We start from the raw sequence: 12,263 nt of genomic DNA, 5'->3' as shown, positions 1-12,263 counted from the left end.
AGCAGATTTTTCTGTAAAGAACTGATAGTAAACATTATAGGCTTTTTTGAGCCACATGGTCTCTGTCCTACTAATGTGGAGTAGCTTTCCTAGAATATGTTACTGTAAGTTCTTCAGTCCCCTCTCCTCTTCTCTGAAGTCTCACATAAGCTTAAGGCAGGAGGTCCAGACAAAGGATAGAATTCAGTTTTTTCTCTTCTTATAGGTAATTTGAAATTTGTAGCATTCTCAGACTCCTAGTAATGTTGAAGGTGTGGGCTATGTGTGGTTTTACATGCTCTTATTAAATAGTATACTTCTTTGAAGGATACGTGGAGAGATTTGAATTGAGATGGCAGCATTTATTTTAGAGCAATGAATGTCGTATAATAGCAAACATCTCTGGATTTCACATGAGATCAGACCTGTGCTTACATTCCTCTGTCAAGACACCAAGGAAAACTTCTTATAAGCTCTCTGACTTTGAATGAGTCAACAAACCTGAGCCTGGTTTTTGTTTTTTATTATTTGCAAAGTTAGATGGGTGTAGTTATGGTTTATACTGTGTGCTCTTCTGCTGGAACATTTTTCAAGAGATTTGCAAATAATTAACTTATTTTTCCTAAAGTTAAAATGCCAAGTCATTTATCTGTTTAATAAGTCTGAAAAATTACATTGTTAAACATGTTTGAAAACTACTAACATGGATAAATGATCTTTGGGGGCTCTTCTAGACTTGAAGCAGCATGCCATACTGGTTTCATTCTGTATATAAAGTTATTTCCTTATGATTATTGGGTATTCAGTTTGTGGAAGCAGGAAGAATTCCTTTCCTGCCTATTTTAAAATTTATCTGCTTAATATACAGATGTGGAAGTTGGGGTAGAAGTTGGCCCAGACTTCTGTGTCTCATTTTTGTGAAGAGTGACCTGAGGTAGCCATTTAGAGAGTTTTACCTTGTATCAGCTTAGCAGATATTTTTGCTACCAAGCTAAAACAAAATTTAATTACTTTTTATGTCACCATCTCCTAAGTGTGTTATGTATCTTAAGCATTCAAACAAATATATTAAGTGGCCATTCTTTTTTATTTTCTGAAGATTCTCGTGGACACTGTTTGGGCACTGTCGTACCTGACAGATGGAGGTAATGAGCAGATACAGATGGTTATTGATTCAGGGGTTGTGCCGTTTCTTGTGCCCCTTCTGAGCCACCAGGAAGTGAAAGTTCAAGTAAGTATTAAGCCTTTTTCTTACTTGTATAAAATTTGTATTTGCTATAACCAGTTAACTTATACAACCAGCCTTCAGTTCTGTCTGTATGCACATTTCTTCAGTATTTCTTCTGCTGTTTTACTGAATCTGATTTTGTTGATTTCTAAATCTTTATCTCATCCAGATTCTTTGCTGAGTTTCAGACTCATATAGCCAATTGTCTTTGAGTCCTTAGACATAATTGCCAAGAACCTCCTTCAATAATATTCTATTATTATTTCAAGCAGGCAAAAATGAACATACCGTCTTCTCCACAAACCCACTCCTCTTCATATATCCCCTGTTAATGGACAGCATAGTCCAAGCTAGGAACCTTGGTATTCCTCTGCTTATCTCCGCTCCATTTCAAAACCCTGTCAGTGCTTACTATATAGCTTTCACATCTGTCTTCTTCTTATGTCTAGAGCCACTTGTTTAGTTCTAGGTTTATTTTCTTTTCTCTGGATAACTGCATTTCTCTCTCTCTCTCTTTCTCTCATTTCTCATCACATCACTGATAGATCTGTTCATCCCACTTCTGCCAAAATGACTTTAGATAGAAATCTGTACCCATTCCAGGCCTTTATTAAAATCTTTCTGTGGTGCCAGTTTACTAATAGATAGAAATAGCTATGAAAAAAACAGACCTTTACATTTTTTTATTTTAATCTTTTCTCCAACAGTTTTTCACATAATTTTTCCTGTATAATTCCAGTTTTCACAAGACTGTTGTTTAAAATTCAGAATTGCTTCTCAGTTCAACAAAATGCTTTGTGTAAGAATGCAGCAAGTTTCAATCATTCACCGCTTGCATTTTTACATTTTCTCAGGATTGTAGAAAACAGAATCAGTTTCACCATAAACAAATTTATAGAAAATATTTTATCCCCACCCAGACAGCAGCACTCAGAGCGGTTGGCAACATAGTGACAGGCACAGATGAACAGACCCAGGTTGTTCTCAACTGCGATGTCCTGTCACACTTCCCAAACCTCTTATCACACCCGAAAGAGAAGATAAATAAGGTAAGGCATATAACAGCCACATCAGTGAATTTCTTTCTCTTTGTATATCTCTTTTTTAACTACCTTTGTGTTTCTATTGCTTTTTGTTTGTGATTCTCTTCAAACCACTCTGGTTAATTTCAGATCACCTCTGCAGTTATTTTCTTTCAGTTCTTAATTGCCTGCTGTAAGTGTTGCCATGATCATCACAGAATAAAATTATTTTCATTTTAACCAATGTTTTTATTTCAGTAGATTGAGCAGTAGCAGTAATCAACAAATCAGTAGCCACTAGGTGGAAAAAACAAATGAAATTTTCCATTGGGTGGCTATTATCTTTTTTTTTTTGCTGGTGTTTTTTATAAACAAATAGATCATAATTTAATCTCCCTACAAAATTAGATTGAATGTAAAACTACAGTGCCTAAATTAAAGGATCATTAAAATTGTTTTCTGTTTGGTTTTTGTTTTTTTAAGATTTTAAGCTTACGACATAAACTTACTGTTAAACGTGCTGAAGTACTTTAGTCTTCTTGTCTAGCTTACTTCACATTGCATGTTTTCAACATTCATCCATGTTGGAGCTTGTATCAAAACTTCATTCCTTTTTATTGCTGAATAGATAGTGCATTGTACCTATATACCGTATTTTGTTTATACATTCATTTGTGGATGTACACTTTTGGATTGTACCTTTTGGCTCTTGTGAATAATAATACTGCTGTGAACATTGGTTTGATTCCTTGCTTTCAGTTCCTTTGGGTGTGTATCTTTATGAGTAGAATTGTCCAGTTATATGGTAATTGCATGTTTAGCTTGTTGAAGAACCGTCAAGCTTCTTTCCATAGCAATTGCACCATTTTACATTCCTATAAGCAGTGTTATGAATGTTCTAGTCTTTATATATATATATATATATATATATAATTTATTTATTTATTTGACTATGCCAGGTCTTAGTTGCAGCAGGTGGCATCTTCAGTCTTCATTAGAGCATGCAGGATTGTTCGTTGTGGCATGTGAAATCTAGTTCCCTGACCAGGAATCAAATCCAGGCCCCCTGCATTGGGAGGGCAGGGAGTCTTAGCCCCTGGACCACGAGGAAAGTCCCTCCAATTCCTTTTTTTAATTATTATTGTAGCCATCCTAGTACTGTGAAGGTAGTGTCTGCTTGTTTTGATTTGCATGTAGTGTAATACAGTTTTATCTGCCTGAAATGCCACCATCCCTCAGGCTAACAGAACTCCTTATTTCGTCTTTTTCATAATTATATTTATATAGTTCCTTGACTAAAATTTGATAGTTGGATTTTTACAGAAAACTATGTTGTCAGAACTCACATTTTGTAGGTGCTTTTGTTCCAATGAGCTTCCCTGGTGGCTAAGGTGATAAAGAGTCTGCCTGCGATACAGAAGACCCGGGTTTGATCCCTGGGTCGGAAAGATACCCTGAAGAAGGAAATGGCTACCTGCTCCGGGATTCTTGCCTGGAGAATCCCATGGACAGAGGAGCCTGGTGGGCTACAGTCCACAGGATCGCAGAGTCGGACACGACTGAGCAACTAACACTTTCTTACTTTCAGTTTATTCCAATGAAGGGAAAGAAGCCAAAGTCTTTTAGACTCTAGGCAATTACATGTGATTTTTACAGCTGAATGTATTAGTATCCTGTAATTGGAAGCAAGGCTGAGAAGTGAGGAAACTGGACAGGAGTAGGTGGAGAGGGTCTGGCCTGGGATCTGGTACACTCTAAGTGAGGGTATCATGGGGAAAGGAGAAGGGTTCCTGCAGATAGATATCTCCTCAGCTTCAGCAAGGAGGTGGTGGTTACACAAGTTCTTCACCTTGAGTGTTTGTGTTATTTGCATCTTGGTTACATCATAGTTCTTTGGAGGTGTAAGTTACCAACTCAGTTTTTTTTTCCCCCTCAACCTTTTAGTTTGAAAATTTTCCAGTGTGCAAGAAATTTGAAAAAATAGTGTAATGAAACAACCTTTGTACTCTAAAACACCAGTTAACCAGTTATTAATATCCCACCACAATTGGATGGCAAAAGAAGTGTACAATCTTTTTATTTATTTAGGCCATGTGACAGGGTTTGCGGGATCTGAGTTCCCTGACCAGGGGTTGAACTAGGCTGTGGTGATGAAACTACTGGATTGTAACCACTAGGCCAGTGGGGGCTCTCCTAGAATCTTCCAGTTGTAGAGGAGGAGGAAGATAGTACTTTAACACTAAACTTAGAAATAAACCTGTTTGTTCATGACATAAAACCTCTAAGATCACAGTAAAATTTGTCATACAGATCATTCTTAAACTAGTTAGAGACTTAAGTCTGAATATATTTTGCAAGTAAGTATTTTTACAATAAAGCAATTCATCTTTCCTAGAAGTAGTTTTAACAAAGTATTAGGAAATTCTATCTTCTATTTATTTCTGTCATTTGTCTTTTAGAGCAGGGGTCCCCAACCTCTGGGCCAAGGGCTAGTACCAGTCCCTGGCCTGTTCAGAATTGGGGCTGCACAGCAGGAGGTGAGCAGTGGGCAAGCAAGCAAAGCTTCATCTGTATTTACAGCTGCTCCCCATTGCTTTCTTACTATCTGAGCTCCGCCTCCTATCAGAGCAGTAGCGGCATTAGATTCTTGGAGCTTGTACCCAGTTGTGAACTGTGCATACGAGAGATCTAGGATGTGAACTCCTTATGAGAATTTATTACCTGTTGATCTGAGGTGGTGGTGCTCAATAAATGTAATGCCCTTGAATCATCCCATTTGCCACCCCTGTCTGTGGGAAAGTTGTCTTCTACAAAACTGGTCCCTGGTGCCAAAAAAGTTGGGGACCACTATTGAGAGGGAGCTCATGTAACAAAAATGTAAGGTCCTTGCATAAAGATTTTTTTGTCTGTTTTGTTCATTGCTATGTCACCACTGTCTAAAATAGTGCTTAGGGTATAGTCCTAAGCATCTGTATTATTGAAGGTTATGCTAGGTTAATGGGCTAAGAAATTAGGCTTAAAAGTTTCCTAATACGTTTAAAATGGAAGATACTGTATTGCCTAATCACTTTTAGATGCATTTACCTTATTGCAACTGAGATGATTTTGTTATTGTATATGTAAACCACATTAAAATAAGAGCATAAGCACATTAAAGATACAATTTTTCAAATAAAGATGCCCTGTACTTTATTTAATTATAGGAAGCAGTGTGGTTCCTTTCCAACATTACAGCAGGCAATCAGCAACAAGTTCAAGCTGTAATAGATGCTGGATTAATTCCTATGATTATTCATCAGCTTGCCAAGGTCAGTCATTGTTATGAGTTCATCATGTCTGTTAATATATTATAACCAAGACTTTTTGAGCAAAAAATTCATTTCAGCATTTCTTTTTTAATCTTCAGGGGGACTTTGGAACACAAAAAGAAGCTGCTTGGGCTATTAGCAACTTGACGATAAGTGGCAGAAAAGATCAAGTAAGTCTGGAAAAAAAATGTTATGATTGTTAATACTGGGAAGTATACTACTCTCTTGGGTTTAGGAGTTTTTGACTGTTTATAAGCCCTGTACTATATTCCTTTGGAGGAAGAGGTAATTATATAAATAAGAGTATCTCTTCTCTTTTGTCTAGGTTGAATACCTTGTACAGCAGAATGTAATACCACCATTCTGTAATTTATTGTCAGTGAAAGATTCTCAAGTTGTTCAGGTGGTTCTAGATGGTCTGAAAAACATTCTGATAATGGCTGGTGATGAAGCAAGCACAATAGCTGAAATAATAGAAGAATGTGGAGGTAAGAGGGTTGATTAAAGAAAAATAGTTGAGCTGTGGAACTCTGAAACATTAGTTCCTTTAAAGACAATTAATTTAAAAGAAAAGTGTTAGGATACATTGCTATTAATATCATCTGGGGATGTTGCTGTTCTTTATTTGCTATGTTAGTAATCCAGGAAGATTTTCCAGAAAACAGCTGATTGTGAAAATTAACTCCATAACCTTCTTAGAGTTTTACAGTGCTTTTTAGGAAACACAATTACTCACCTTGAAGTCATGTTGCATAAGATTAGGTGTGAAAACAGATGTGATAGTATCACTGACTATTCAGACGCAAAGTATTTTCTTAATAACAAGAAGAAAATATCCTAGAGATGTTAAGGAGTCTTGTCTGTGGTCAGAGAAGTAGTTTGTGGTAGGAGCATAATTAAAAGCCAGATCTTCATACTGTACTACTATTAATTCACTAGTCATTTTGTTTTTGTCTTATTAACGCATATAGAATTTAGAAAGCTGGTAATGACGATGCTGTATGCAAGGCAGCAAAAGAGACATAGATGTAAAGAACAGACTTTTGAACTGTGTGGGAGAAGGGGAGGATGGGATGATTTGAGAGAATAGCATTGAAACGTGTATATTACCATATGTGAAATAGATGACCAGTGCAAGTCCGATGCCTGAAACGGTGCTCAAAGCCAGTCCTCTGGGACCACCCAGAGGGATGGGGTGGGGAGGGAGGTGGTGGGGGGCTCAGGAGGCGGGGACACATGGACCTATGGCTGATTCATGTCAGTGTGTGGCAGAAACCACCACAGTGTTGTAAAGTAATCATCCTCCAGTTAAAATAAATAAATTAATTTTTTAAAAATTAATTTAAAATTAAAATAAGAATAAATAAAATCAATGGAACTAATTATTTTAAAAAGATGTTTTACTTTTTAAATAATTTGAAACGAACATTATAGTCTGATTCAGAACAATTTAACCCAGAAAGTTTGAGCTATAGAATTGTTACTCCAGCTTTTTATCAGTATAGTCGTTTCTGTCTATGAGATAAATACTTATAATTAGGATACATATTTACTTAACATTTTATGATTTTATAAAGCACTCTACATCTTTGATACCCATTTTCCCTTTTTTCTGGCTTGGATGTTACTATATAGAAACCTTAAATTTTTTTATATAGTAACTTAAATTTGTTACTATAGAAAAAATTTTAAAATAACTTAGCTAAAAAGACATTCAAGGAAGACTGTTTAGTATCGAGGATTTAATGGACTTGCATCTGATATATGGAGTAAATATTTTGGGAATATAAATAAAGGCATTCTACAGTTAACTATTCTGAAAAAATATTTCCCAAATTGATGTGGCTATATAGGAGATAAGGACCCTATTCCTTTCGTCCTTTTTTTTTTTTATGAAATCACTTCTGAATTTAAAGTTTTATCTTCTATTTATGTCAATCTTTGAGTAACATTTAGAAAACAAAAAAAAGATTAAAAAATTATTTGTATGCAACAGTATGATTATACTAAAGGAATCTTAGGCCGGGGGAGATCTTGGTTCTAGTTCTGTCACTCACTTGCCGTGTAACCTGAAACAAACCCCTTTATATCTCTGTGCCACACTCCCTCATCTGTCAAATGGAATGTTTAGGTGATTTTTAAACTGCCTGCCTCAGGGAACAGGGTACCTCAAGGGCTTCTAAAAAGGAAATTAGTGGGGTGCTGGTCCTCTAACCAGAACAACTCAGGATTTTATCTGTTTTTTAGATGAACGATCATCTTTGGAGGGTGGTAGGGAGGGTGTTTTTAGTGCTTCAGGATGTTTCGTGATTAAATGAGCACAGTTTTGTTTATTAGTTTATACTTAATTGTTTTAATTATTATCAGGTTTGGAGAAAATTGAAGTTTTACAGCAACATGAAAATGAAGACATATATAAATTAGCATTTGAAATCATAGATCAGTATTTCTCTGGTGATGATGTAAGTATATATGGGCCTGCATGTACATTAAAATCTATACGTAAAGTAAGTTTACTAAGAATTTTCCGTGACTAAATTTATACTGTATTTCTGTCACCTTTGCTTTTGTAATTTGTTAAATGGGAAGAAATAGTAATTATAGAAAGATATATGTTCAAATAGGTGAAATAAATCTACAGATATAGAAAATTAAGAATGGGGCAGTTTTTAAATGTTCGGTTTTAAATTGTTGGATCTTTTTTATTTTTGTCTGTGCTGGGTCTTTGTTGCTGTGCAGGCTACTCTCTAGTGGCGGTGCACAGGCGGCTCGCTGCGGTGGCTTCTCTTGTTGCAGAGCACAGGGCTGCAGGGCACACGGGCTTCAGTAGTTGTGGCTCCTGGTCGCTAAAGCACATGCTCAGTAGTTGTGGTGCACGGGCTTAGTTGCTGCACAGAGGTGGGATCTTCCCACATCGGGGATAGAACCCACGTCCCCTGCATTGGTGGGCAGTTGGTGTCTTTACCTTTGAGCCAATAGGGAGGCCCTAAGTTGTTAAATTTCTTAATAGCATTGTTGATTTACTTAAAATATTTTTAGGTAATAAAAACATACACACAGAATTCTCTCCTAAGAAGTAAATCAACTCTGCTTACACTGTAATATATAGTATCTTAACATAATGAAAATTGTTTTTCTTGCTTTTTGTAGATTGATGAAGATCCTAGCCTCATTCCCGAAGCAACACAAGGAGGTACTTACAACTTTGACCCAACCGCCAACCTTCAAACAAAAGAATTCAATTTTTAAATTCAGTTGAGTGCAGCATCTATCCCACATTGAATACGAAGCACCACCAGATGGCTACCAAAATGACAAGAGCAACAGCGACTACAGAAGGCTCCAAAACATACATGCCTCTTTGTTTTGATGCTTCTAAAGCAAGCCATGTCTCAGTCACTTTGCAGTTGCCAAAAGTCACTATCCACATGGACTGTAAATGCATATGCATGATTTCCTAAACTGTTTTAGAATTCTCCTTAACAATCTCGACTACCCTATTTTCCCCCGTCCCCTGGTGCCACACGCTGACATCTGCAGTCTCCAGTTTAGAATATTCCATAGTGGTGGCATGTCAGCTGCCCACTTGATACTCCTTTGGAAAATGATGTGCTGTGGATCAAGACACTTTGGTATGACACATACACACGTTGGAAGACTTAAAAGAGGTGCAGTCTGATCTGAGCCTCCATCATTGTCCTCCACAAACATATTTTCATACTCTTTATGTGGAAGAATAGATTTTAAAAGTACAAGCCAAATGATTTTCATTGGTGGAACTGACACAAAAAGTAACTTAAAAAAAAGAAACTTGGTTATTGATTAAACAGATAAGTTTTAAAAAAAACTGTGCTTCATCTACCAGTAACTGATGTGTTTATTATCTGCCTCAGAAGCCAGGGTTGGAGGAAGGACTTTAGCTATGGATGGTAACGCTTTTGCCATTATACCTAATTTTTGAGAACAGCAAGCCCTATTTGACCACTCACTTCAGCCTGTGTGTTCCTGCTGTTTTGAAGTAATCAAATGCTGTGCATGGTATTTTACCTGAGCTGCAACCTGTTATGGACTTGAGCTTCTGTTTAAGTTGAAAGCAAGAATCCCTGACCATAAAGAAAAATAAATAAATAAAACCAAAAAACACAAAGGTCTAAAGTACCCACTGGTGATATTAAAAAAGAAAATCTTGCTTTCAGCTTTCAGGAGTTAATATTTTTCGTTTTAAATTGATAATTGGATATGGTTGATTTATATTGGGTTTAAACTGTGGAGCTTTCATGTTTACTGTAATTTAGTCTTAAAATATTTTTTACTTAGTAACCAGTGCTTTTGATAATGTGGTTGGCAACAAACCAGCAACTATCTAGAAGTGTCATAAAACTTCATTCTTTGAGTATTGGAAAGTTCATTCAGATCCTACTCTAAAAGCATATGCACATATAAAAAGATTCAGACAAGGATCTGCTTAGAGGAATAATCTGCAGTTATTTAACATAAACCTGATTTGCAGTGATCTTCAAGTAATTATGAAAAATCTGATATTACTGTGTAAAGTCATTGCTTTTGGTAAATTGTCCGACCCAGTTACTAATGAAAGAATATGGATTTGAAATTTTTTAAACTGAACAATTTGTGCCGTCACAGGAATGGTTTTGTTGCTATTGTTTACTGGGTATGATTTCCCAACGCGGTGATGTGAAGGGATAGAAAATCTAAACTAATTTAGTTATCCAATGGGAGGGGGGTGTATTTACTGTGATGAAGATGAGACACATGCCATCAGAGCTTTGTGAATCAGCGGGGGTGTTTTCACTGATAGACAACACATAGCAGGTGTGCATTCAGTACAGATATATGTGTCTGCCAAGGTGGAGCCACTTTAAAGAGTGAGTTTTGTCTTGTATCTAAAGCAGATACAAGCGTATGTTTAAAATGCAAGATTTTTACTTGCTAGAGAATCTGTTTTAATATAGTGGTTTGGCCTCTGATTATTTATAGGTTTTATAAATTTTAGAATCAATTTCTCTTTAAGGTGGCTCAGACTTTTCAACTCTTGTGCACATAAAATTGAGTTGAAGTTCATTGTGCCTTTTTTTCTTTATCCAAATTTTGAGTTAAAGCTTCATATGGTAACTGCATCCTGTTCAGACACCATGGTCTAAATTTTTGAAACTGTGTAGTGTTCACTAAAAGTAGGAGTAATAAAGTCAAAGCTAATTAAGGTCACAAACTTCGGTGAAACCCTTAAAGTCCAAATCTTCTTGATATTGTGAATTATACCCCTTCCAGTTTACTTTCTTCTGGACTCCCCATAGTTACTGACAGTTACCTTTTAAATTTTGCACACATTGAGACTGAATTGGGCCTCTACTGTGCCGAATCCTATTTCCTCTTGTGTTTTAAATACAAACTAACATAAATGAACATTTAGCATCAAGTAGTGCAGACGTCTGTGTGCATTGGCTTGATCCAGTTTGTTGTGACCTATTGGTTTGGAATTGGAATTGCACCATTTCGTAGACAAAGGAAACTAAGTATATTGCTGCACTTTTACGTTTTCAAAACAGTGTTGAAAATTTGCATTGTTTTTATTTTTTTTAAACTCAGTTAAATAAGACTAAAACGTTCTTTCAAAAGAGGCATCTAAATGTGTTCCTAATTTTGTATATGGGCTTAGGTTTTGTAACCAATAAAAAAGCTGCTATCAAATATGATAAAACATCGAAGAACTTATTTTTGAAAGTATCTGAATTTCCTAGTTTTGTTTTCTATGTGGTTAAATTTAAATTTGGAATTATTTTCCAAATATTAGCCCCAATGGAGATGAATCATGAATTACTCTTTCACTGTATTTTAATATCTCCTTTCCACTAGAGCAAACTAGGATGACCGGTAACAACGCTAGATTTAAGAATATCATGTAACGTAAGAAGTACCAAAATCTACACTGATTTCCTAAGCTGCTGTAGACAGTGACAGAAACAATAGAAACTTCTTGTTGCACAGGCTTGAGGCTAGAAGTCAGAAGTCAGGGTGATGTCTGGGGCTTGCTCTCTCGAGACAAGGATCTTCATCTCTTCCTGCTTCTGGTGGTCCTCAGCTGGTAGCTGCATCTCTCTAGTCTCTGCCTTCGTCAGCACAGGGTGTTCTTTGTGTGTCTCTGGTTTAAACCATAACTCATAGAAAGCCATTTCAGATGATAGTGTAATTGTGACTTCCATGAAACAAAAGCTGAAACTTTACTTAAGGCCTGTCTAATCCTTGAAAGCCAGAACTTTGCAAGATAGTAATTGAAGTAAACCTAACAGTTTTAACCTGTTAGATAGAGGTTGTGGCTCTAAATGTGTTTCATTTAGGATGAAAGGATCAGCCAAACTTTACTTTTGTATAATGACACTTCAGATTATTTTTGAACAAACTCAAATTACACTACTCCTATTTAATCTTGCCATCATGTATTTCACAAGGGTTGTCCTTTTGAGAAGATTAACTATTGCTGCTAAAAATTTATGGATGTCAGTTGTCTAACAGTGATGGTTATGAATTCTCTTAACCCTAGTTGAACTGGGGGTTTAAATCTATTTGGAGAAAGGGAGTATAATATCTGTACATTAGGCTGTAAGTTTAAGGCATATAGGCCAAGGAGTGCTGTCTTTAACCTACTACTCATTTGTCCAAAGTATAAAAGGAGCTCTTCACATAAGTGTTGTACTTTGTTAAATAAAT

At 36.2% G+C, this 12,263-nt stretch overlaps 1 protein-coding gene across 2 annotated transcripts in view; it reads left to right on the top strand.

The window, feature by feature from the left end:
* Positions 1–11,256, top strand: part of KPNA3 (karyopherin subunit alpha 3) — a 96,069-nt gene extending 84,813 nt beyond the window's left edge. The window contains exons 11-17 of one of the 2 annotated variants that reach the window (XM_081547578.1): positions 1,079–1,210; positions 2,128–2,256; positions 5,433–5,537; positions 5,636–5,707; positions 5,863–6,025; positions 7,905–7,999; positions 8,688–11,256. In XM_081547578.1, the coding sequence (XP_081403704.1) occupies positions 1,079–1,210; positions 2,128–2,256; positions 5,433–5,537; positions 5,636–5,707; positions 5,863–6,025; positions 7,905–7,999; positions 8,688–8,786 (795 nt within the window). In that variant the 3' untranslated portion in view covers positions 8,787–11,256. Of the gene's footprint in view, positions 1–1,052; positions 1,211–2,127; positions 2,257–5,432; positions 5,538–5,635; positions 5,708–5,862; positions 6,026–7,904; positions 8,000–8,687 lie in introns of both variants that reach the window. The other variant, XM_081547577.1, reaches the window with a different exon arrangement.
* The last annotated feature ends 1,007 nt before the right edge of the window (positions 11,257–12,263 follow it).

Source organism: Giraffa tippelskirchi, chromosome 12 (assembly GCF_054371585.1).
Source record: "Giraffa tippelskirchi isolate mGirTip1 chromosome 12, T2T-mGirTip1v1.2.pri, whole genome shotgun sequence".
Taxonomy (NCBI): domain Eukaryota; kingdom Metazoa; phylum Chordata; class Mammalia; order Artiodactyla; family Giraffidae; genus Giraffa; species Giraffa tippelskirchi.
This window is presented reverse-complemented; position numbering and strand designations above follow the sequence as displayed.